This window comes from Alternaria viburni, assembly GCF_023758015.1.
Source record: "Alternaria viburni strain BMP 2772 chromosome Unknown scaffold_1, whole genome shotgun sequence".
Taxonomy (NCBI): Eukaryota; Fungi; Ascomycota; class Dothideomycetes; order Pleosporales; family Pleosporaceae; genus Alternaria; species Alternaria viburni.
In genome coordinates this window covers 2,496,902-2,523,022 of record NW_026055770.1, presented here as the reverse complement: position 1 = coordinate 2,523,022, position 26,121 = coordinate 2,496,902, and the positions used below count along the sequence as shown (strand labels likewise).

The window sequence follows — 26,121 nt, the reverse complement described above, 5'->3', positions numbered from 1 at the left end:
TTCACCAATATGTACAGATCTTCGCGCAAGCCTGCCAGGCCTTGTCGGCTACCTGCTCGGTACTTGATGGCTTTGCAAGTCTCACCACCGCGTAGCCCGCCTCCTCTTTTTGGCTGTCGTCAAAGTAATCTTCTTTGTCAAGGTTCCGGCACGGCTCGGAATTGTCCTTCAAGATCTTTCAGCAGTTTCGAAGCGCCAGCTTGATCGTACCTTCTGATCTGGGCGCCTGCATCGTAAGGAACTGTCATTCGGAATTCGGAAGAGTCGGAATGATTGCGCCGTTGCACTTGAAGTTCAGCATCGAATGCGCGCAAGCTAGCGACTTCAACTTTTCATTCCAGCCAGGAACGCGGCCAGTATTTTCCATCAGTGTCTGTAATAGATGCACCGCATCCTGCAGTACCGCGCGACGCCGGTGACCAGACAATCTCGTCTTTGAACCACTGCGTCTATTCCAGCCCGTCTCGTATTTGAACGAGGGCCCAGGTCGTGCAATACGGGCATCGCGCTGCCGCCTTCATGTCCCTCGGTCGAGGCATGCGGCAATGCGGCTTCAGAGATTGATGTAGACGTGGACCTGTTGAGGTTTCGGCAGGTCCTAGCTCAAGTAAGTGGAATCGGGCCTAGGATTGCGGCTGACTGCTACTGAACGCACGTTCGCCGCATCGTAACAACCGCGACGTCGCACATGCCACACCAACACCATGATTGAAAAAGTCCCACGTTCAGCGCGCTCTCGAAGGCACTTTACATACGCCTCCCCCCACGGGTGACAGCGATACTGGACCCCATAGGCCCTGCAAGCTATGCACCAGTGGAATATTCGCCCTTAGCGTGCCATCAGGGTACTCTGAGTAAGACCCTTCTGGTATATCGCCCGCCTTCACACGTCCAACCAGTTCCGTACGCCGTGAATCCTTCCTGAAGACCCATCAAAGCACCGTCAAGCATTTCCACCTGTCCATCAAGGTGCTTGATTGCGTCCAAAGGATCCAATATATAGTGCTTGTTGTTACCCAAGACTGCACAAGACACGCCCAGCCGAACCAAGCTTCTCCCAAGGGTTGCTTCTCCACTGAACCATTACCAAACATCTGGGTCACTCGGGTCCACGCCAACCAGAGATCGACAGTATTGAAGCACATTTGTCTAGATTTGCATCAGGCGAATCTTCCGTACTATCGCTATTCTTCACTCAGTTGCCAGTGTTCTACCCATCAACATGGCTTCTACCGCCCTCGATATTGCACGCCTTGTGCTCCGTCAAGATGATGGCGCAGAGTCCCAACCTGAGGAGGTCATCACCTGCGGCGGCGACAACGAGTACGATGGCCGCATGGGCACCCGTATCTCATCCATCTTCGTCATCCTGGTAGCATCCAGCTTCGGTGTGTACAAAAACCTCCGCCGATCTTCGCATGCTAACATCGCACAGGTGCCATGTTCCCCGTCCTAGCAAGACGTTCCCGTAGCAAGCTGGTCCCTAACTGGGTCTTTTTCGCCGCCAAGTATTTCGGTTCAGGCGTCATCATCACAACGGCATTTATCCATCTCCTGGCCCCAGCAAACGAAGCTCTCGGTAACGAATGTCTGACCGGTGTTATCGCCAAGTACCCCTGGCCCGAGGGCATCGCCCTGATGACGCTCTTTCTCATGTTCTTCCTCGAGCTCATGACAATGCGTTACGCCAAGTTCGGCAGCGACCACGACCACAGCCACAGCCACGAACCCACTGGCATCTCCCCAGCCGCTCACGCTGACGACAAAGCCCACGACCTCGAGGGTAGCACCGGAGGCAGCAGCGGCAACCACAACATCCGCGGCGACGACCACCTCGGCCACCAACGCGACCATGAAGCCGAGCTAAAGTCCGACATGGCCCCCCGTCCCCTTGTCCCAGACGGCTACGCCTCGCAACTAACCGCCGTCTTCATCCTCGAATTCGGTGTCATCTTCCACTCCATCTTCATCGGCCTCACCCTTGCCGTAGCCGGCGAGGAGTTCATCACCCTCTACATCGTCCTCGTCTTCCACCAAATGTTCGAAGGCCTCGGTCTGGGAACCCGTCTCGCGGAAGTCCCCTGGCCCGCGTCCAAGCGCTGGACCCCGTACTTCCTTGGTCTCGGCTACGGTATCTCCACCCCCATTGCTATTGCTATTGGTCTGGGCGTGCGCCAGTCTTTTGCGCCTGAGAGCAGGACTACGCTGCTGACGAATGGTGTTTTCGATTCCATCTCCGCTGGTATTCTGATTTACACTGGTCTAGTGGAGCTTATGGCGCATGAGTTTATGTTCAGCCCGTATATGCAGAAGGGGCCTGTTAGTAGGACGCTTAAGGCGTTTGGTCTTATGGTTCTTGGTGCTGGTAAGTCTTGTCCGTGCCCCATACCATCGACTTTATACTAACGTAATCTCAGGTTTGATGGCTCTGCTCGGTTACTGGGCTTAAGTTGTTTTCCACTTCTCGTATCTTGCACCTTTCAGGATTGTTACATTACTCTTTCCACTGCTTCTTTCTTTGTTCGGGATACCCGTAGATCAAGGCTGGCTTTCTCTGCTAATGTATTGCCTACTTCGGTAGAGGGATGTATCATGGATTAATGGGATTCACTAGGCCTGTTTCATGCATAGACGGGGTTTTCATCATGGTCTCAATGAAAGCATACATTGTTCATTGTTCGCCTCAAGTGACACTTGGCGCGACGTTATGGATGTTGTTGTCAACCTTTGCATACTTACCCTTTGGAGTAATCTAGTCGGTGCTTCGTAGTAGAGATGGTCATGTGATGAAGCGAAATGTTGTACTCACGTGGGTGCCAAACCTAAAGTTGACCAACGTTAAGCGTTGAAACGACCCCATCCCGATAACCTTCAAGCGCATGCAACACTAAATCCCAACAAGTTTCTTCTTCCAAAGTGTAAAGCGACGTATATATTGGCTATGTAAAGATTTCTTGTATAAAAACTCTCTCTCTCGCAACTGAGTAGTAATAGTAGTTGTGGGGGGTATCATAAAAACCGAACTGACTTTGTGCACACAACACGCGTAGACACGAGCCCAAGAAACGGCCAAATCTTGCTATCCCAAGATTTAGGCCATAAATTCAAAACATTAATGGAGTTGAACGAGAGTGTATGTATATATAGCGGCCGTCATGGAAGTGGAGAGAAAGAAAAACAAAGGAAACGGTCGTGGGGGGCGTCGAAATCGCATTCGACGCATTGTGCCGTTGTGCGCCGGTTTGGAAGTAAGGTGGAAAATGCAAAATGTCCTTTATGGTGTAACGCCGTTGTGCCCTATGCATGCAAGATGAAGTGAAGAAAAAAGGTGGGTATGTGCAAAGTTGAGCAAAGCAAGAGAGAGAGATAAATGTGAGCTGTGCGTGCGTGCGTATGTGGTTATGAAGATGCTTCCAGAGCGTCAATGGACGCGTGGAGGTATCTGATTCGCTCTTCGAAGGGCGAACCCAGGGGGCTGAGGGTCTCGTGTTTCTTTAGGTCGGACTCGCGGGTCGTTGCGTAGGAGATCCATGTACCGGGTAGTTTGGGACGGAATTCTTTGACTGGACTTCTAGACTGATCTTGTCCGTCGTCCGTGGGTGATGCTGCACGAGAGTGGTCGCTGTGATGATCCATGTGTTCGAGACCTTCGAGGTCTATACCGCTGTCCCGGTCGATGACGCGGTCAGATTGAGGGAAGAAAGGCGAGTCCAGAGCGTCGATGGCGTTGTGTATTGGGCTCCAGGGACTGAGAAGACCCCTCGATTCCTGCGGTTCGGCGGCATCGTTGTCGTCATCTTCGGCGACGAGTACGCGGCCACCTATCTTGACATCGCTGACGTGCACTTTGTACTCCAGCGCCTTCTGACCGTCTTTGATCAACTGTTCTGTCCATCCGAGACACTTCTTAAGGCTCTGGTTCATCTTCTGGCTGTCGTTCAACATCTCGCGATGTTTGGAAAGGTCGAGCTGGAGGCGCTTCTCGTCACGTGAGCGGTGTGCTTCGTCTCGCTCTAGCTGAGCGCTCGGGCTCAAAGCGCCCTCGTCGAAAGAAGACTCGCTGTCATCTGGGTCCTCCTCTTCCTCCTCGGGTGTTTCGTCCTCCTCTTCTGCTTCAGACATGTCCGACAGGTCTCCTATATTTCCAGAGCCAATGGCAGAAGTTTCAGGAGGCGAGCTAGCCATATCAGCAGAGAAATGCCCAGCTCGGCTCATGCGACGGAAGCGTCTGAGCTCTGCCTTTTGCTTTCGGACTTCCTTCTCCAATGATCGGTTGATAGCGAGGAGTGAAGAGTTGCTGATTTCGAGGTCAAGCACTTTACGCTCCCTTCGTGCATTGGCAGCAAGTTCGTTCATCATCTCGAGTGCGCTCTTGCTGTCACTGTTCCTTTTGCTATCTCTCGTTGGACTTGCTGAGACCGGGGAGCCAACAGGGGAGAATGCGGTGTAGCGCCGAGCGGGCGTAGGTGCTGCATCATCGGGGAGGGAGGCACGATTCTCAGTCTGAAGTGGGCTTGGCTGCATGGCGGATGGTTCATTAGTCGGTGCCTTCTTTGCACTCGTCACAGAGTCAATGGACGACAGACTGGAGCTCTTGACATGCCCGCGCTTTATAGTGGAGGCGACGCTAGACCTCCGTCTGGGGCCGTCAGATACATCTGGCATGTTCGATCCAGTCAACATGGCGAGGGCCGAGTTTCCTGAACTGCCTCTACTGAGGGCTGGCCGGACCTGAGAGGCTCCCTTACGATATGAGAGATGTGCAAAGTCCTTTGTAGGCGAAGGCGGGCGAAGCGACCCCCCTTGTCCGCCTTCCAAGGGCGGGAGCAGATCTGGAGATGTAGGAGGCGGCGGAGTGAGAATCGGCTGGCGGTCTTTTCTCTCCGAAAGGGAGTCGGCGTGGAAGAACTTGCTTTCGGGTTGGGAGTCGGCATGGAAGAACTTGCTCTCGGGCTGGGATCTTCCCAGGGACGACAGCGGTGGCGATGGCACGGTGGGCTTCGCAGGGGGCTCGTCTTGTCTTCCGTCGGCGTAGAAGAATGCGGGCGCCTTCTTGGTGGGTGCCAGTACCGGTGCTGGTTGTTCGTGCGGACGTGCGTCGTTGGCGTGGAAGAACAGGGATGAAGCGTCTTTCCTGCCAGCGTCGGACGGAGCGGTGTTGTACATGGAGAGCGAGGGTCTCGGGGTCGGCGTGACATGGCTGCTGCTTGGTCCTGGTGTACTGCGCGGTCGCCCGCCTACCGCTGATGAACCGCTCCTTCCAACAGCGCTGTGCCCACTGAATCCGCCAGTCTGCTCCCTGGCGTGGTGGTCAACCGTGGAGCCTGGTCGCGAGCTGCTCGGGGTAACAGAGGGGGTGCCGCTGGGCGTGGACGAGGCGCTGTCTACGCCGACCCGTGACTTCCTCGTGGAAGAGCGAGGCGTGACATTGCTGCTCAGGAAGGGCTTGATGGGCGTCACCTCGTTGTGCGAGGGCGCCGGAGCCGCAACCTTGGGCGTGGTGCCATTGCTGGTGCGGGCGGTGCGGGTGCTCGAGGAGCTGACGGTGGAGGAGGCGGTGGGCGCAACGGCAAGTCTCGGGGTCAAGGGCGTCTTCGCGGCGGTTCGGGTGCTGGCGAGCGTCGGCTTCAGCGGCCGTGGGTTATTTCGGTCGGTTCGTTCGATGGGCATCCTCTGGTGAGTGCGGCTATAGTTGTGGTGTTATACTGCGGATGCGGAGGGAGATCATGGCCTTGCCGGGGGGCAATGGGCGCGGCTCGGGGGGTAATGGCGGTGTTGACGATGGTGTGTTGATGGACGCTAGTAGCGTGTCGGATGTCTGCAGGTCATACAGCACGGCGCTCTACGTGTATTGCCCCACTTCTACAATGCCAGCGGTGGAGGAGTGCAGATGGTTGGCGTCCAGTCCATGGTCGGGGGCCAGACAGGAGCAGGAGAAGGGTTCAGGTGGGGAGGCGTCTGTGTTGGTGCGAGATGAAGTAACTTTGGTGGCCCTGAGTGATCCTGGAGCCTTTCAAACGCCGCTAGGCCGAGTGGGGAGTAGACGTGAAAGCGCGTCATGACCTCGAGAGGGCCTCATCTCGCGTTTTTATGGGGCCTCCTGTCGCCCTCACAAAATGACCCCCCACTTACCATGAGCGATGCAGGGTCCATTCACCACCATCATGCGCGCAGCCCTGTCGCTCACACGTGCCCCAGCATGCACCGAGTCATCGTAGTCACGACGCGTCCGACCTGCCTCGAGTGGCCACCGCAACCACCATGACCACCGCCAAAGGAGATGACACCTCCCGAGATATACCAGAGCGGCCGCAGCCTGCCCGAACCACGTCCACTGAGCACGACTCCCTAAAGTACCACCTCCTCGGCCCGTCGCTCACCAAAGCCGGACAAGACAGCGTAGACCAGTCCAAAGTTTCCGAGGTCATCTACAATGCATCCAAGGGCTCCAAGTTCTTCAATAATGAGGAGGTCAAGGACAAGAACCTCACCGAGAAGATCAACAAGATCCTGGAAAAGAGGCGCCAGCTGGAGAAGATCGACTTGACCTCCGACCAACGCAGAGCTGATGACTATATCGCTGAGCTGGAGCTGAGCAGGGAGCTGAGGCAGGTCATTGTACACCTTGACTGCGATGCTTTCTATGCGGCAGTTGAAGAGCTGGATCGCCCGGAACTGAAAGACGTCCCGTTCGCTGTCGGCAAGGGCGTGCTGACTACCTGCAACTACCATGCACGCAAATTTGGCTGTCGCTCCGGTATGGCTGGGTTTGTCGCCATGAAGCTGTGCCCGCAGCTCATCTGCGTTCCTATGAATTTTGCGAAGTACATGGCCAAGGCAGAAGAGGTCCGTGAAGTGCTGGCGCTATACGATCCCGACTTCCAAAGTGCGAGTTGCGACGAGGCATACCTCAATTTGACAGAATACTGCCAGGAGCACCACATGACACCCGAGGAAGCAGTGAGCCAGCTGCGCGCAGACGTCTTTGCAAGAGCCAAAATCACCGTCTCCGCTGGCATCGCCGCCAATGCTAAACTCGCCAAGATTTGCTCAAATCAGAACAAGCCAAACGGGCAGTTCCTGCTTGCCAGCGACAGGCAGACGATCATGGAGTTTATGAAGACCCTGCCTACGCGAAAGGTCAACGGCATCGGTCGCGTCTTCGAACGAGAGCTGGATGCCATAGGCGTCAAGACGTGCGGAGACATCTACGCACATCGAGCATACATGGCAAAGCTATTTGGGCAGAAAGCATTTCAATTCTTGATGCAGTGCTATTTGGGCTTAGGGCGTACCGTCATCAAGCCAGCCGAAGACCACGAACGCAAGAGCGTCGGCACCGAAACTACCTTCAGAGAGCTACAGGGCCGCGATGCCCTGCGCGACAAGCTTCGCCACATCGCCGAGGAACTAGAGGGCGATCTCAAACGCACCGAGTACAAAGGAAGAACGCTCTGCATAAAGATCAAGCTCCACACCTACGAAGTACACACGCGACAGACAACGCCGCCTTTTGCCATACACAAAGCAGACGACCTCTTCAAGTACAGTCTACCAATGCTAGAGAAGCTCATGAAAGAGATACCGAACATGAAACTACGCCTAATGGGTCTACGAGCTACGCACATCATCAGCACGAAGAAGCCTGGAATCGACTTCTTCGGCCGCGCAGCCAAGACATCTTCATCCACCACCAAGACCCCCACTTCCAAGGATGAAGGAGCATGGGAGACATGGCCCGAGGAAGAGTTCGAAGAAGCCGCACGACAAGAACGAAATAATGAAATGAATGAACTAGAGAAGCTGTCACAGGAACAGGAGCAACAGCAGGATGAGCAGCAGGCATCCGAACCGCAATGGCAATGTCCTATTTGCTCCATCCCACAGGCGCCCGATGACGCAAGCTTCAACGCGCATATAGACTTCTGCCTTTCGAAACAGACTATCAAGGAGGTTGTCAAGTCTACAACACCGCTGCCGCCCCCGCCGCCAGCTTTCGAGAAGCAGTCTAGTATCTCCAAGACGATTTCCAAGAAGGGCAAGCGCGGAAGACCGAAGAATGAGGGCACGTCTTCAGAGCAGGAGGCGAGGGAGAAGAGACGAGCGTTCTTCACGCTTGGAAACGGATGATCTTGCATCTCACTGTAATCGAACATAGGTAATGCAGACGTTAATCGACTGTTCGGTTTGTTGTCGCCAAATTTCGCGCGTGTGACGTGATCGGGACGAGAACGTGGGGCAATCTTGAATGCCGACTGTGCCGCTTGAATACATACATGAGCGTACGTACCACAGATTCGCATCCTTTTTACCGGTCTTTATTACACAGCCTCGTTACACAGCCTCTTCTATCTCAAACGATTCGGATGCCCGTCGAGCAGCATGCAGTAATGCGTGCGAGTGGCGGCTTTTATTTTCGATCGAACCAGAGACTCCTGAGTGGCTGGTGCTACCACACGTGAAAGCGCTTCCGATGAGTGTGGCTTTTCCAGCACAGCCTAGCAGCTCTTACCTACACCCAAGTAGAGGTACTTAAAGCTCGAGATCCTTAGGATATAAAGGGTCCCAAGTACGATTGTCATCAACAAACTCTATCATCTGAAGGAAACAGCAAATATGGAGAACGACCTCATGACCCCTGCGACGTCTCTAGGACCAGAGGTCTTTGCGCAGATTGAGAAAATTTCCCAGCTTGAATTCGAACGCGACGAAGCTCGACATTGGGCGTCAAGGCGTATCCGCTTTTTGGTCTACGATGATTCCGACTCCAAAACCAACGGTTTCGATAGCGATGACGAAGACGGAATGGAACGACACGCGGCAAACTTGAGTCTTGGTAATCCTGCAGCTCGAATTCCAAAAAGAGTTGGTATGGCTGTACGACCAGAAAGTCACAACGATTCCGAACAGCTTAAATGCCGAGTTTGTGCCTCGTATCCCGAGTTCCCACACAAGTGGAAGCCCAGGAAATTCCGTCTGGTCAATCCGGTGCTTGAACACCCCGAATTGTTCAATCATGAAAGTCGCCACTCGCGCGACTATTGTGGGCACTATGCGGCAGTATCATATTGCTGGCCCCCTCATGGAGAACCCCCGACTCCAAGAACATACACGGTCCGGGACCTCGACGGGCGTGTTCGATCTAGCCGTGCCCTTGACGACGTTCTAGATCGCGCTGTAGACTTTGCCAATTCATATGGCCTTCGCATGATATGGATCGATCAAGAATGTCTCCCCCAACCGACTGAGAACAGCCCGAAAGAAGACTGGAATGAACAAGAACTTGGAATACAGTCTATGGACATTGTTTACAACAGAGCTGTGGTCACAGTGGGTTTACTGGACGTCGAAATCACATCGCAGGAGCAACTCACGGCCATCGAGGCTTTGCTCTATCATGACCCAAGACGCTATGAAGATATGATAGATCGGCCTTTCTGCGAGGGAATACTTGAATTTCTCGATAGAACTAGTCAGGATCGGTGGTATACCCGAGCGTGGGTTATTCAAGAGGCTGTTTGTGCTGGGAGTGGCTTGATGCTAGCTTTTCGGCGTAGTCCAGGTCTGAAGTTCCGATCGTCTCATCGCTTTGAGCGGACCTGCCGTAATCGTCCTTACCACTCACTCGACGATGACCAGGAGTTGTTTGAGTCAAAACTCGTCTGCATACACGTGCTTGGATTCTGGCGCATTCTCGACCGAATGAAGTCTAAGCTTACAAGCGACTCTGTTCATATGGGATACCATCATGTGCGATTTAGTCTCGGAAAAGAAGCTTATCCGGGAGCTCGATCCGTGCTTGAAGCAGCAGACCGTCTCCATCCAAGGGCCGAGAAAGGAAGCTCGGTGCCACAGATTGTAATGTTTGAGCTGGATGGGTTCTATGGTAAACGACCTGTGATGAATGCCGCAGGTGCTCTGACGTTGTTGAAGCATCGCGAATGTTACTTCAATGCCGACAGAATTGCTATCATAGCGAATATGTGCGATTATGATTTCCGGCTGGACACGAGAAAAGTCAACGCCAATTCCGGTTCACTACGCATAGCTATTCTGGCATTGGCACTGAGCAATGGCGACCTGTCTCTGTTAGTTCCAGAGGCTTACCCACCGCAGGATCGCGACCATCAAGAAGATGCGTGTGCTCGAAATGCACCGACCCTGTTCCAAGACTTTCACCGGACTGCTCATCGAATCGATCACTGCCAAGTTCACGACTATATCAACGCAAGGCTTCAAACAACACAAGCAGGCGAGTTCACTGCTGACGGAATGCTCTTCAACTCGTATCTATGGTCAGTGCATCGTGAGATTGACTTCACACCTATTCAAGCGGTGTGGGCTGATACTTGGGAATCATACAAATCCTGGCACCTGGATTTTCCGCGCCTGAAAGACGAGACCCTGGAACAAGCTCATACGCGCCAAAACACATTCATTCAAAGACTTGATCAACCAAGCATAGCCTCACAAGCTCTTCGCGACTTTCGACATATGGGCCGTATCCCAGGCGAATCAGCTCTATGGAAAGGCCTCGATCATACTGGAATACATTTTGAACGAGTGATTGATGTTAAACGCGTCCGACAGGACCCGCAAATGGGTGACAAAATTGCTCAGATCATCTTTAGTATCCTCCACTATGTCAGGTACACCCTGGCCGCATCAGAAGAAGGAGAATTGATGAAGGGCTTGGCCAACAGCATATGGCAGTCAGTCCGAGCTGATCAGGCTCCGGATTCAGACCACTTTCTACCAGATAAGGTCGACGACACACTCTTCGCTCACCCGGATGTTATGGAGCGCCCCTTTGCCACTTTACAGCTCGACGAGACTCACGGATCCAGCTTCGCGCAGTTATGGTTCATCGACCGAATCATGCAACACGGACGACTTTGGTGTGGAACATACACTCCACGGGATCACCAGATCTTTCACCGCTCGCCTGGCAGCTTACAAGCGGACTCCACCTTGGAAGAAGATTTGGAGGCACACCAAAAGATCCTAGAAGCGAACAACCTGCCCGAAAAATTGATCATCCGGAAACAACTCTCGCGCATGATGTTCACTATGCTGATCGAACGCATTTTCGCTAGCAAGCCCGGATTATCGAAACACCGCCACACCATGGTGGCTTATGCTTCCACTGAAGCCTTGGACTTGTGGTCAGACCGTAAAGAGAGGATACGACAAAAGACTCTCATGTCCACCTTCGACGTAGACGGACCATGCCTGGTGGCAACGCCATACAATTCAGAATGGGAAATACTGCCGCATCCAAGGCTCCGTAGCGCGAGTGTATGCTGGGTCGTTGAACCAAAAGAGAGCAGTGGCGGTGCCACACGGACACATATCAAGAAGGAAGACGACTCCACAGATTTGAATCCTGGTCTTGCAAGCGGATCAGAGGTCGGAGAGAAGGAGAAGGCAAAGGAAGTAACATCTGATAACTCACAGGAAGCAAAGCCTTCCTCAGGCGTTGAGTATCACACCCCCAAGAATCGTTTGGGACAGCGGGATCTTGACTTACGAGTATTGGCAAAGGTGAAGTGGTTGTGGCAGATTATGGATGTTCCTTCTCAGATGTACCTGTTTAGTTAGGGGCTTTGGGCATGATGGGCGGAACCACTGAACAGTTACAACGAATCCCAGGTTGCAGCGATAGATTACTTGGCTTGCGACTTCCCGCAAGCTTCTTACCAATCAGTGATGCGCATCGTTCATTAATACCAAGTGCTCTTCACGCAGCAAGTATTCTCTTGTCTGGAGAAACATATCGTGTCAGAAGCCAGAATTCGATAAATCGTGTAGTGTCCAGTAGAAATGCTCCAAAGCAATGCGATGAATGACTGCATCCAGAAATAGCAGCCAATTTGATGAAGAACAAAGCCCGTGGCTGAAGGCAGAAGTTTGGCGGGCATAGCGCAAAGGCAGGCGGCTACTCTCGCCCCACCAAACCCACTCACATCCCACCCGTGGACTCGTGCAACAGTCTTTCTCCACCCAAGCGCCGACGAAGATCCCCTGCCTTGCTGTTCTCGCGACTGGACCCTTTTATTTAATCATCACCCCCTCGCTCACCACGACGGCGTCACCAGCCCCAGCCCCCGACAAGCCGCCCAAGCCGCCCTCGCCTCTGCGCATCGCCAGCCAGCTCACGACCGCCTCGGCCATCCTCTGGGACCCCAAGTTCACCTCGCGAGCGCCCCCGGGCAGCCTCCAGCCCGTCCACGCCGGCACGCTTGTCGCCCCGCACCGCACCGACTCGTCCATCAGCGTCCGCAACCTCGGCGACGGCTACACCCAGCCCATCGTGCCTACCATGGACAACCGCCGACACCCCAGCTCCTTCCAGCAGCTCGAGAAGCTCGGCGAGGGCACCTATGCCACGGTAGGCAGGAGCGCCATGTCGGCTATACTGTGTGCTAACGTGCCCAGGTCTTCAAGGGTAGAAATCGCCAGACGGGCGAACTCGTAGCCCTCAAGGAGATCCACCTCGACTCGGAGGAAGGCACGCCCTCGACGGCTATCCGCGAGATTTCCCTCATGAAGGAACTACGCCACGAGAACATCGTCCTGCTGCACGACGTCATACATACCGAGAACAAGCTCATGCTCGTCTTTGAATTCATGGACAAGGACCTCAAGCGATACATGGACTCGCGCGGCGACCGCGGTGCTCTGGACCCCGCCACCATCAAGTCCTTCATGTACCAGCTGCTCAAGGGAATCGCCTTCTGCCACGAAGCCCGCGTCCTCCACCGCGACCTGAAGCCCCAGAACCTTCTGATCAACAACCGTGGCCAGTTGAAGCTGGCCGATTTCGGTCTCGCTCGCGCCTTCGGCATCCCAGTCAACACCTTCTCCAACGAAGTCGTAACCCTGTGGTACCGCGCCCCCGATGTGCTGCTCGGCAGCCGGACCTACAACACCAGCATCGATATATGGTCAGCAGGCTGCATCATGGCCGAGATGTACACAGGGCGGCCGCTGTTCCCCGGAACCACCAACGAAGACCAAGTCCAGAAGATCTTCAGGCTGATGGGCACACCGTCTGAACGATCATGGCCAGGCATCTCGCAGCTGCCAGAGTACAAGAACAACTTCCCCGTATACCACACCCAGGACCTGCGCCTTATATTGCCGCAAGTCGACCAGGTGGGGCTTAGTCTACTCAACTGCATGCTGCAGCTGCGGCCAGAGATGCGCATTAGTGCTGCGAACGCCCTTTCACATCCGTGGTTCAATGACCTGCCTCAACGGCAGCAGGAGATGCAGATGCAGGCTCAAGCACAGGCACATGCGCAGGCCCAACAAGCGCAGATGGGCGGCTACCAGGTGCCTCAAAACGCATACTAGACGTATGTCCCCGTTGATCAAGAATCGCGAATTCGGATGAATCTCATAACGGCGCAACTGGAGGCTGCCTATACTGCACGCGAGTATTACAAGAGCGCGCCCGGGTACCAAACGAGTCGAGATTCGTATTGCTATAAAGGAATATAGTTTATCTGGAATGGGCAAACGTACATTCCCGGTTATCCCGGTTCGACATGGCCCGGAGGGCCATTTTAGTCTGAAGGCGAGCGTCTCAAAGTGACGATGACCAATGGTGTGACCGGCGGATTACTAGCGACAACATGTCAGTTGCCACCGCGCCCGTACGTGTCGATGGGGAGGCTTCGTGTGTGGAATGGGGAAACTTTTGTCATGGTTGGGATGGGGCCACTTGATAAGGGTGACTCGTTCAGAAGATTCATAGACATGCGGCATGTTCTTGAGGTCGTTTTTTGGTTGGCATCTTTAGATGGCTGTGGGACGTATATTTATTCCATGAAGCCCTTTCTTATTGGGTAGCTACACCCAAACAACGACGCATTATTACGAAGGTTTACACTGCTTTGACAAAGATACCATGTATTCCTTTGTTCAATGTTTCTAGTAACGGGTACAACGTGTGTAGGCGAGCTTGTTCTCTCTTTTCAAGACCAAGCAGGCACTTGTATCTCTGTCGATATCAACTGACAAGAGTATCATCTTCGCCATCGTCACCCAGGTGTTCACCTAGACCCTCGAGCCTGTTCACTACCTCATATGTTAGTCCTGCCAGACTTGACTAGACCAGTATGTTGAGAACTATCAATCAATACCCGCCAGAATCCATTTTCTTCCTCCCATGTCAGTTCCTCGAATAGACCTGAACGCATTCTAAGCTACATACACTGGTAAATTAGGAAGGCAACTACTGAAGAGCAGCTTCTAGTGTGTTTACTGTTGGAGCGGCGTAATTAGTCTTACCTATCCCTGTTAATAACCCTACCGTCTTTAGTACTTGTTATAGACTAGAAACACTTTTAGTTTTGCTCGTGGACATGCTAGCTCTATTATTGATCTTCTTACCCGTCCGCGTGCGATTTCAGAACTACATGGGTAGCATATACAACATCCCCAGCCGAGCTAGACATTCTAAAAAACATTCTGCATGACCTCGAGAAGCCCACGAAGTGTAGCCCGCATTGTAACACCAAGCTATTCAACGGTCTTCTGTTGCTAGAACTACACCGTCTCCTCTCGCATGCAGGAGGAAGGATAGCAACATTAACACTACGTTGATCTATGGTATAAAGACGCTACCTAGGTACTTCTAGCGCGATGCCTAGTTATTCTATTCCAGAAACGCGACGTGAACAGTTGTGGAATACGACACAGCTTTCCGTATCTTGAGCTCGAAGCTATGCGGGCGATGGGTAATAAGAGATTGAAGTGCGCCATAGATACTAGTTTGCGTGCGCGAAGAGAGTGTCTTGAGTATAGATAAGGCTGTAGAATAACTAGGTAGAGGGGGTGTATGTTAAGAGGATTAGGTTAGAGAAGAAGAGAGAGTAGAAAGAAGAGAGAGTAGAAAGAAGAGAGAGTAGAAAGAAGAGAGAGTAGAAAGAAGAGAGAGTAGAAAGAAGAGAGAGTAGAAAGAAGAGAGAGTAGAAAGAAGAGAGAGTAGAAAGAAGAGAGAGATGTAACTACGGTGTTAGGTTAGTAGAGGATAATACTGCATGGTAGAAGGAAGGACACATTAGGAGGAAAGAAGTAGAAAGAGTAGAAAGTCTTGCGGTTTTGCTTGATTTGTATGAGGTCTTATCTGCGATTTTAATAAACAGATAGAGAGACAGAGGGTGTATACTGCAATATTAGAGCTCCGGCCTGCTGTACTATAGTTGTTAGCACTTTTGCTTATCCTCTTTCTCCTGCGAACCTATAGGATATTGCATTTACTTCGCCACAGCATCTATCTAGACGCTACGTAGTTTCTACAAGAGAGCAACGCGCATTCTGTTGCTTAAATCTAGGTATCTCTATACATTCTTTGCTACATGCGAAGATACTTAATTGTAGTTAACAATAAATTAAGACACGTTCTCGCTTTATAATCTTGCTAAGACACTATTAAATTGACGAAAAGCGCTACACAGATATTGCTAAGAAGATGTTCGCGCGTCTATTTGCTCAATTGTCTCTCCATGCCTTCTTGCAGCATTCTATTAGGCTACCCTGTCCTAAAGCAGCTACGCTTCGCTTCTTTGGATTGCTCTACATGCTGCGGACGGGGGATAATAACAAGAGTTACGCGCGACTCGCTCTGAGACGTGGTAAGTTCTCCTTGAATTACTTCATGTCCTTGTGCATTGTTAGTCTCTTCCTAAGACACGAGGGCTGAGTCTCGCGACTTACGCCCTTGCTTTACTTCTGATTAAGCACTACGACTTTGCTGTCTATGCTACTTTGTGGCTTCTCCTCCGTCTTGTCTTCGCTATTAGGGCGTAGTCCTAGTTTGGTCTGGTCATTGAGATGGTTCTTTGGTATACAGTGTGATCGCGATAGCTTTGCTGTGATTCTCAGCCAGTCACTGAGAAGGGAGCGTAACGAAGACAGGAACTGCGAGCGTAGATGCGCAATTCCATCCTCACATTCTTTCTTTAGACACCAGCAGCAGCACATCATCGTTGTATACTCTAGTCGTTAAGAAGGAACTCTACTGAGAACCATGATACATCTTAGCACTGGCACATTCGTGACAGCAATCGATCAGATAGGATGCGAAGGTAGTGCCAGTCTATTCAACATCAATTGGCCGTATCGACTCGTGAGAATGGGTCGTCTTTGAAAGGATGAGTAGTGTTTGAGAATTGACGATCTCAATCTTCATTCCATATTTACTTTCGAACAAAAGCTTGTACGGGTAGACGGATCTAGGCGAGATGTCAGAAAGATTAGGTTGATACCTCGCTTACTTGTTTCAGATTTCGGGAGTGAATGCCGTGATTGTGGTGAAAGGTACTTTGGGTGTTTGGGAGAAAGTTGGAGAAGACGGTACGCTTCCGCTCGGCCACCGCGGACTCCGAGTGATGCGTCCACCGCGCGAATAGAAATACAAGTCAGCATTTCTACGTAGGATACTTACCACGTTCTAGTTACTGGTGGTGAGACGACTGTTATTCCCTTAGCGAATAGACTCATGATGTGGTGGCGTGATTGCTGCATAGGTACCTTGGTAGTCTCAAAGCTCTATCGGTAACTGTGAGCATGCTCTCCCAGTCGTCTTGCGATCGCACTTGGCTCGGGATAACTCGATTGTAGCGGTTCTAAGCGGTACATTGGGTGGTTGGATATGTAACCTTGGAATGGCGCTGATTTGCCTACAGAGTCTGAGCTGGTACGCCTCCGTTTGCATCCACGGTACTGCGATGTGCTGTCCTAGTCATATCACTTGTCAACAAATCTCTTCATCGCGCAACAGGGCGTCTCGGGGATATCATGGTGCTTTTCTCGATTCATAGCACTAAAAGAAGACTCGGTATTAGCAAAGCAAGTTGGTAGATGGACTTCATACCAAGGGACTGTGCGTACCTGACTGGCGAGACAGTCGTCGAATAGTCGGTAACACTCGACGTTCAAACAAGATATGCAAAGGCCACGATGATCATTCCATGTACAAACAATCCGTCTGACGATGTACGCTGAGTCTTACCTGAGATGTGCAGCCTGAGCTCAGGGCACTGACTCTTCCCGCGTTGTACCTCGTACGAACCTCACAATGATGTGCCGGAGGTATTGCCGTATCTAGTTTTTGATCTGCCTTTTCACGATCCATGACTCAATCAGCATAGACGGATGGCCTTACATTGTTTCGACAAATCGGACGGGCAGTTGTGCCTTCTGTATCGGGGGATAGAGTTCTATCCACACCATGCATGAAGCTGCATGATGTCATCGCAGGAAACCGCTTCTTTTTGACCCAACATCCAGCTCAATGAAGCCATATCGCATGTTCGAGACACCAAAACGCCATGTTCATGCTAACGAGTGACGTTGGCTTCAGTCCTCCGCGGAGCTCATGCCAAGCATCACGAATCTTACCAATGGCGCAGCCGCTAGCGGAGCATAGACATGGGAAGGTACATACATAGCATTGCCAACGCCCCGGATCTACAACAAGCCTCAACACCATCGCTTATTCACCCATTACCAAGACTGACTGCATCTCACGAACTTTTGAGTTTCTTCCAGTGGGCAATCTTGCTGCCTTCCGAGCCATGACGTGTGGCGTACCTGTGATACGACTGGTGGCAAACCTACTTCTGGAGGCGGGTCCAGCGTGTCTCATTCGCGGTCTCGACGCCGTTGAACCAATTTTGATCGCTGCCGGCAGCATCTCGGAACCTTGACTGTCTCGATCCGACGGTGGAGACCGCAAAAGGCCCTTTAGGAAAGAGGATATAAGCCATGAGGGAGTCGCTACTGTCCCCAGTACAGAAACTCTGAGTTTGCTATCTCGTGCGGAGAAGCACAATGGTCGACGACGCCTCGTGGCGAATGCGGCATCCCATGCAGCCCTCACTCGCTACGCTTACCAGGGGTATTTCCGCGAACCTTACCAACGCATCGCCAGCTGCGCCTCGCTGAAACTACCCATCGAATACGGATTCGGATTATGGCTACAGTCTACCTTACCTCCCGACCAGATGCATGACCTCTGTCGTACCTGTTGGGTGGCATGACGACGACTGCGCGGCAAACACCGGCCCATACCGCCAATTAGGTGTACATGAAATCTCTCGAGTATGGAGCAACTGTCGGCGCCATTGCTCCGTTTCATGACCATCCCGTGGGACATGGCCAGTCAGTACCAGTTTTGATGTTCGGGAAGCGGTCAGTCCGGAGTTGAGGCCTTGTCGCCAGTTGGAGCAGTGTTCAGAGGCCTGACATCCCGTCATGGAGACCATTCAGCCTCACGGACGGAACCCCTCGTCCTTGCCCATGCCAGATTTTGCGTGCACAGTTCCCTTTATCATACCAGAGCCGCATCAGCACTTGGAAAATATATCGCAAAAACCCCGGGACATCCATTACGGAATACCTGCCCATAACAGCCCAACGGGGGAATCTCGGCTAGTTACAGTCACCCTAGTAAGGCACTAACGAAGCTCCCGTCGCTTTGCAAGAACCGCCCGTGCCAACGCTGCAGGATGCCCAGCGGTCAGGCTAGGATGTTTCTCCAAGCAAGGTCCAGCCCACCAGACCGCCTAAGCCCCATGGCTTGCGACCGTGTGGTAGGCGTTTGACCGGCGTCCGACGCGCTGCCCTGCAGACTCTTTCCCCAGCCGTGGAACCAGGGACGCAGGCCGCTTCTCCATGCTGGATCATTGGACTCGCAAACCATCACCCCCATGTCACCTCGCGCAGTGATGCTAACTAGTTGAGTCTAATATGCACTTTGGACGCTTGGGCTTTTCAATCGTCCAGGTTACCTAGGTGCGAATGAGCATTCATTCAAGCACAATGACACAAGGAACCTTCGATGATATCTCCCCGAGTGTAGGCGCAACATGTCTGTTGTACTAATAGGAACCAGCGGATCCGCTCGGCGACTGCATTCCTCATCAAGTAGATGACGAGACGTTCCCACACTAGCTTGTCCTCCAACATGGCTTCCACTCCTACCACCACTGCTCCGGTCAAGCGGGCTTGCGATAGGTACGTCGCCGTCGGTACACATTTCACATGCCACACCACTAACATCATCAACTTCTAGCTGTCACCGAAGAAAAGTAAAGTGCATTGGCGAAGGCACGGCCCCTTGCAAAAACTGCGTCTCTGCTGGCCTTGCATGCACATACAATGCCATCCCACAGAAGAAAGGACCTAAAGGCAGTCGTGCCAAAGTCCTGTCCGAACTTCGCGAAACACAACGCAATGCCCAACTTGCTGCCGGATTCCCAACTGACCTTGGCTTCGATGGCCGTTCACTATCCTCGACATTCGCTCGCACGCCGGGCCTCATGCCCCCCGCTCTCGTTGAGAGTTGCATAGAATACTTCTTCGCCCATGTCTACCCCTCAGAACCCGTCCTGCACCGCCAAAGAGCGCAAGAAGCCGCCGTTGGTATGGACCGCTCCACCGAGGCGTATTGCATGGTAGTCGCACTATGCGCATACGTCATGATCCAGGCCAACCACAAACCACCCGTCAACGTCCTACCACGACCAGAGATGGCCCACATGTCAAACGTCGGCATCGGCCATGTCCTGCTGGAAGAGTCTGTCCGTGTGCGACAAGGCTACGACCACCGCGAGAACCCCTCCCAGATGAGCGTGCTCACATCGTGGTTCTACTCTGGTTGCTACTTTGGACTTGCGCGCGAGAACACAGCATGGGCATACCTCCGGGAAGCCACCACACAAGCGCAACTGCTAGGCATGCACGACGAGGAGACTTACAAACACGACCCTCTGGATATATCGCGCAAGCGCGTCTTATACTGGCTCCTCTTTATCGCTGAGAGGTACGACTTCACACCTACGCGCCTTGCTAGACCCTTTGCTAATTGCCCGCAGGACTTATGCCCTACACAAACACCGCCCAATCACATTATACCCCACCATCCACCCTCCTTCGCTGGACGAGGTCCCCTCCGATCGGCCCATTGCCGTTGGCCTGGAACTTATGATCAACATGTTCAAGATTATCGACGACACATACATCAACCTCTGGAACCGAGTGCACAACACACATGCAAGCGCTGCATGGATTACGCAAATTCAAACCCAGCTCTCCGAGGCGGTACCAGCATACTTCGAGTGCACAGAGGTCCAGGAAGTCCAGATTCGCATAACTCAACAATGGCTGCGATCGCAGACATGGCAGCTAAGTGTCTGCCAGGGTCTTGTGAGCAGCGTCTCCAACGACATCCCCCTCACATTCAAATACCCAATCGAAATCGCAAGGGACCTTCTCACAATCTCGCATCAATTCTCGCAACAAGCCATGGAGATGCACGGCGTCGGACTGGTGAGTATTTTCCCGTTAATTTTCCGCATCATCATCCCCCAATTTTTGGAGATTGTCACCGCTAGAGCCCCTCCATCTCCAGCTGCAACAATCCCTGTTGTATTCGATCGCGCTAGTGCCGCACTAGGCAACGTCTATCTCTGACGTCCATGCCCTGACTAGCCAAACTGGCAGCACTGTCCCTTCCACCTATACCCCTGCCACGTTTTACCCTATCTGTCACGCCAAACGTTAGCTAACAGCTCTGCAGATCGAGAAGCTATTCGACATTGCGTGTTGTCTAGCAGATGTCGTTGCATGCACCTCGTTTTCGCCTGACGCATTCGCTTTGGGCCCTCGCGACTATGTATCGCGATTCCTCACCCTCATTTCGACTCTCCGTGGAGGACAGACTCGATACCTCCCTCTATTGCTCACCAAGCTCTCTGAAGTCCTCCCGAACCTTCCGCTTCCCCGGTCTCTGAACCTCCCCCAGACGGTTCCCGCTTCGACGCTCGGCTTAAATTCTACTGGCTCGGGGACACTTCCCTCCAATGTCGCCGACGACTACTCGGCAAACCCGAACGCAACGTCGCCCTCGTATCCTAACAACGATCTGATTCGTCGACTGGCCGCGCAGACTGGAGCCCAACTCCCTTTCAATACGACCCAGCATTCCATGGTCAATGTACCTACTACGCACGTAGGCGACATGTCCCTGTACGACTCCTCCCACAGCGCAGCGCATTCCCACTCTTCTAGCTCAGCTCCTAGGAGCACTTCCACGACACCGGGCCCCTACGAGACTCCAATGGCACAACGGGGGTCGCAACTCGTAGGTCATCCGACCATGCAATTACCCACTTCGCACGGCCACATGCAGAGTCATCACATGGGCGTTAATGCCACAGCATACGACCCACGGTTTTCTATTCAGAGTTACCCTGTCGACCCTATGATGTACAAGCAATAGTTTTTTTCTTTGAAGAGTAGGAATATCAACAACGGCGCGGTGGAGTTTCTGGTCCCGACAATGGGCCAATTTTAGATTCGGTAGCATGGTATAGCTTTTGACCATTCAAGTAACGTTCAGCTTTTACAACGGCAACCGCCCTACAATCTTCGAGTGATCAAAGCTTCGAAAAGGAGCACGTGGAACACGGACGACGTTGAACCGCCATGTCACAAGATCCAAAAGCGTCATGTTGCCAGGGCTCAGCACACGAATACCGCGATTCCCGGTCATTAGCGATCTAATGAGCTACGAATGTCAATCCTCCGGTAGTTCTTCCGACGGGAAGGAGCTCATGGTGTCAGAAGCACACGTGCGGGAGGATGAGCTTGCATGCAGGACTAAGACCACCGTGGATATTTTAAGCGATTTGACATGTGTGCCATGGGTTAATCGAAGCACCGGCTTGCCTCTTCAAGATGAAGTGTCAAGGGCTATCCATGTGCTGGATTACCGCAGCCATGGCCCGGACGCCCTTCTCGATCGCGAGGATTACGAAAGCGTAGCCAAGAGACGAGCACTGGCACTCGGAATCCTTGGAGGTGGACAATGATTGACTGCGGAACGAGGCGGTTAGGTCTGGGAAAGCCGGTTTTGACATGACAAGGTGGCACACTATTGCGGCTGTGTAGCTTCGACGGGACCCGCAACCAGGGAAGGGTATGGCAATCCCGGCCTGTCGTTATTACAACACGAGTTCGGAATCTACCGACGCGTGCAGGATGAAGATCATGAAGCTCAAGGAGCAAGGTATGCGAACCCGGATAAATGGTTCACAAGGAAGAATAGGGTGAAGTGAGCCCTAGTCAGCCTAGCATCATGTACACGCGTTCAACTTGCTTGTAGTAAAGTCAATCGCTTATGCATAAAACAATTCCAAAATAGCGAAACATGATAGGTGTGGTGAAGCAACTTGGGCAGCCTTAGCTACACAAGACAAGTCGAATACGTTAAAACCTCGCGAAACACGTCGTCATGCCACATGCCATATCCCACGCGACTTTGCCATATGCAACAAGGTAGCGACTCATGTCCATTGGGCTGCAACAGGGCTTTCATTTTACCATCTGGGCACCAATCACACGATTCGCGTTGAGAGTGTCTCAAGCTTTATCTCTGGGGTCGGCCCGTCTAACGTCGGAGCGTTTGCTTAGGCACTTTTCGCAAAAGTTTCCTCCGAGTGCTGGCTGAGTGACAGCCGGCCGGGGACGGGGGTGGACCATGTCGCGGTTCTGGCGCTGGAGGCGTTGGATGGGACCCTGGGGATCAGGGACGGGTCAGCCTCGTGGGAAGGAAGAAAAAGGCTTGGTCTTTTCGAGAAGAAAGTCGATTGCGCGTTCCTGTCTTGGTAACAAAGGCCATGTCTCCTCCAACGGCGACGGAAAGGCTTGGCGCAACGTGATCAGATGGACCGTGAACCCATGGGAAGGGTACGGCTTAGTCTCATGGTGAGAAATGCATCGCCGTCTACGAATGCAATCGCCGTCTTAGAGTTCTGTTATCATCCGGTGGCCTTTGCCCGCCCTGGGCGACACAGACAGAGGGATTGCGCGATTAGTCGTACGTTGCTGTCGCGTACGACACGTTAGTATTGCGAGGTTTGGGGCATAGTTTGGTACAGCGCACGCACTGGGTCTGAGACTGGCGGTTTGAGCATTAGCATTGTTGAGATTTGCTGCAATTACAGCTGGCCCAATTGCCCAACGTGGTCCTACGACGTCGTGACGCTCGACCATGGGGGTCCATCGTTTGCAAAAAACTCTAATCCCCTACTCCTGTTGTAGCAAAGTGGCGACTATACCAACTCACTCCATGCTCCTCCCATGCACCGGTATCTTCCACCCTTCTTGCATTCCTTCGTCCATGCTTTCTTTCCGGTCGGACCGAATTCCACAGCGCTACGTTTCGCACTCCGCTGCCATCCCAGTGATGACCACGCCGAGTGATCAGGAACCGATCGCCGGGCTCTTCGAAATGGGGCACACTTCCCCTCCCTGGGCGCTTGGAGATGCAAAGGGTCTCGGCTTACGGGTTAGTCATGTGAGCATGGCAATCGTTCAGCGGACTTGCAGGTCGTCGCATCAACTATCGCGCTACTTCGCATGTGGTTGGTCCAGCTGACTAAGATGCATGCAGACTCTGATTGGCGGGTAAAGAGGCCGCTGACTCGTACTCGGCTGGCTTGTGCGGCACATGAACACCCAGACGGTGGTAGTTGTGCATCCCCGGATGCTCCCATTCGCTCCCTGGTTAGCTGCACAAATTATTATTGTTCAATATTGTACAGATATGGAATGGAACGCACGGCATGCAGCGGCAAGATGCGATGCGACATTTCTGCTGCGCAGCGACAACGGAACGGATACTCATTTCGCAATCTACCCAGATATCATCTGATCCATAGCGACATCGGGACGGAGTCTAATTGCTTCACTTCACTCCCATTGGCGCGGAGTCTTCCTTGCACCGCTGAATCAGCGGAACTGCCCGGGCAGTGGGCAGAAAAAACCGCAGTATGTCCTTGCAACCACACTACGAGTTGCTTTTCCTGCACGCCATTGTGCGTCTTGCAGCGGCATACCTCAGCACGGCTTGAATTTCGGGACGTCGTGTGGCTGGCATGTGCATGCACCGTTACACCGGACGCGCGCGCCGTCGCTGCGCAAGGCTGCAAACGTCCAGCGTTGCACTTGAAAAAGGACTCGTGATCCTAGTCTTTGACGGTTCGCGGTATCAATCGTGACGACGCCTTTTGCTTTTGAGCCTTGCGTTGTCGAAGAACGCCTGGCCCAATCATATCCGGCATGGCCAACTCGATCCTCGCGTACTTCAAAAGCCGCGGCTGGGGATACACATCGCGACGCGCGATCGCAAAGGCTGCAGTTGGGAAAGGGAATCGTATGCCGAGGCCAATAATTGCAGCCACAAACTAACCTTGCCGTCCAATCGCCTCGCCTATGTATGTAAAAAAAAAGCAGAGATACATCGTAATCGTTCTTTGCGCTCGAATGCGAGCGGTGATCTACTGCAATCGGTGTGCCACAAGCGCAGCTCCGTTCCCTAGGATCCGGATGCGCGGATCGCCTTCTCCCGTTCAGGGTCCTATCGATACACGCCAGTAAAGCCTCTGGATCCTTCACCTTCCTGCGTGTTATGCGCTGAGCCGAATCTTGTCCAAGCGATGGAGGTGCGGAAACGTTATGTTGTTCTGATCGGTGTACTCCGAATAAGAATTATTCCTGCATCTGGATTATCACTTCTGCGTTGGTGGCTGCGAGTCACCATCCGAGTGATGTGGCTGATTACCGGGTCATGTAATCTACCCGTGGACGCTGCATATCCAGAGGCAAACGCGACTTCACTCCTACACATACTCTCGGGAATACACTGCCGTGTATGGATACTATCGGAATTGTTTTTGGCGACCCTATTCCCGTTGGGTATTCCTTTGACAATGGTAGCATACGAGCCCAGGACAGTTATTGAGCCAGCGGCAAGATCGCCCATCGAGTTCATGCATATATGGTAGCATTTGCTCTCTGGTATAGTAATTTTTTTTTCAAGACTCACATAGGATAGAGCAATAATCCGTTGAGTCCGAATTGTCGCAAGTTTACAACCATTCCAGAAAATTCGCAGAACGACGACACATTCTAGATTCCAATTTTCCAGCTTCAAGTCCGACTATGAATTCGCTATCAAATTCCGAAGCCAATCAAAGCAAACCCACGAGAGGCGTCGCATTTACATACCGATTAAATCACTTTACCGTTCAAGTTCGAAAGCCAAGCTGCCAACAGCTCTCTTATGCAAGTCGCTGTCGTCATAGCGGTCTCGCCTATTCCATGCATCTCAATATCTCACTTTAACCACCCCGGACCACCACCTACACCAGATGTTTATTTCCTTACCCGGCCCTGCATCACCATTACATATCCTCGGGCTCGATGCCGTCTCCCCGCTTACACACGTCCGCGGAGACTACATCTGCGTAGCTGCATACGGGACGAAGCTTGAACGTGGCAGAATCTAGCGTTATGCAAGTACGGTTGATGCAAGGTTCAAAGAGGATGAGGGTGGCAAGAGACATGAAAACGAAGTACCTTCGATGCCCCGCTGTCCTCCAGTACCTCGCCAACTCCGTTCAGCCTCATCTCACACCAAACAAGAACATAGCCACATACGTCTTACTCAGCAACTAACTCTTCAGCCTTCTGAGCGACTTCGGTAAACTCACTTTAGATGGACAGCTTTCCACCCATCTCCACTTGCCAAAGTCGCTTTTACCCGTTTTACCAGGACTGGCGAAGGCTGCGTTCCGACTTCCCTTTCTGATCATCAGACAATCCCGCATCGTTCTTTCTCTCTATAAAAATTGAAGCAAGGAACCCGCTCTAACCGCGCCCCGCGGAGAGCTTGATGGATTGGACATATGATGACCAAAGTACATCACGAAGATCAACGCCATCGGGTGTAGCATTTCTCCGTAGATGCGTAGTGATGACTTGCAGATATGTTGCGCGTCGCTTACCACGCGAGGATATATAGCAATAACCACGACGACATCTCCTTCGGCATCTGCGGCATCTTCGGCAAAGCCACGGAGTACACATCCCCCCTTCCCGTCCATCTCCACTTACCACATTCGCCCTTGTCCGATGCACTAGGACCTGCAGTCACCACATCCTTTTTTCCCTTTCCGTTGAAGATTCTACGTCAATTTTACATGAATGCAGGGGGCTTCCGCTAGCTGAGCCGCCGGGAATAACTTTTAGACACTGGGTATA

General features: G+C 52.6%; 5 protein-coding genes across 5 annotated transcripts; 4 read left to right on the top strand and 1 right to left on the bottom strand.

Annotated features, from left to right (window-relative positions):
• Window positions 1-1,222: 1,222 nt before the first annotated feature.
• On the top strand, window positions 1,223-2,449 carry J4E79_000898 (uncharacterized protein; the record flags this gene model as incomplete). Its single annotated transcript, XM_049349809.1, has 3 exons — window positions 1,223-1,388; window positions 1,436-2,365; window positions 2,418-2,449. The coding sequence occupies 3 exons, from the start codon at window positions 1,223-1,225 to the stop codon at window positions 2,447-2,449; spliced, it is 1,128 nt and encodes a 375-aa protein (XP_049216596.1).
• A 950-nt stretch (window positions 2,450-3,399) lies between these two features.
• On the bottom strand, window positions 3,400-5,670 carry J4E79_000897 (uncharacterized protein; the record flags this gene model as incomplete). Its single annotated transcript, XM_049349808.1, has 1 exon — window positions 3,400-5,670. The coding sequence occupies one exon, from the start codon at window positions 5,668-5,670 to the stop codon at window positions 3,400-3,402; it is 2,271 nt and encodes a 756-aa protein (XP_049216595.1).
• A 591-nt stretch (window positions 5,671-6,261) lies between these two features.
• J4E79_000896 (uncharacterized protein) lies at window positions 6,262-8,130 on the top strand (the record flags this gene model as incomplete). Its single annotated transcript, XM_049349807.1, has 1 exon — window positions 6,262-8,130. The coding sequence occupies one exon, from the start codon at window positions 6,262-6,264 to the stop codon at window positions 8,128-8,130; it is 1,869 nt and encodes a 622-aa protein (XP_049216594.1).
• Window positions 8,131-10,599: 2,469 nt separating this feature from the next.
• On the top strand, window positions 10,600-13,359 carry J4E79_000895 (uncharacterized protein; the record flags this gene model as incomplete). The annotated part of the gene is made up of 3 exons (XM_049349806.1): window positions 10,600-11,596; window positions 12,105-12,391; window positions 12,439-13,359. The coding sequence occupies 3 exons, from the start codon at window positions 10,600-10,602 to the stop codon at window positions 13,357-13,359; spliced, it is 2,205 nt and encodes a 734-aa protein (XP_049216593.1).
• Window positions 13,360-18,979: 5,620 nt separating this feature from the next.
• Window positions 18,980-21,295, top strand: J4E79_000894 (uncharacterized protein; the record flags this gene model as incomplete). Its single annotated transcript, XM_049349805.1, has 4 exons — window positions 18,980-19,029; window positions 19,088-19,837; window positions 19,890-20,343; window positions 20,594-21,295. The coding sequence occupies 4 exons, from the start codon at window positions 18,980-18,982 to the stop codon at window positions 21,293-21,295; spliced, it is 1,956 nt and encodes a 651-aa protein (XP_049216592.1).
• Between the last annotated feature and the right edge of the window lie 4,826 nt (window positions 21,296-26,121).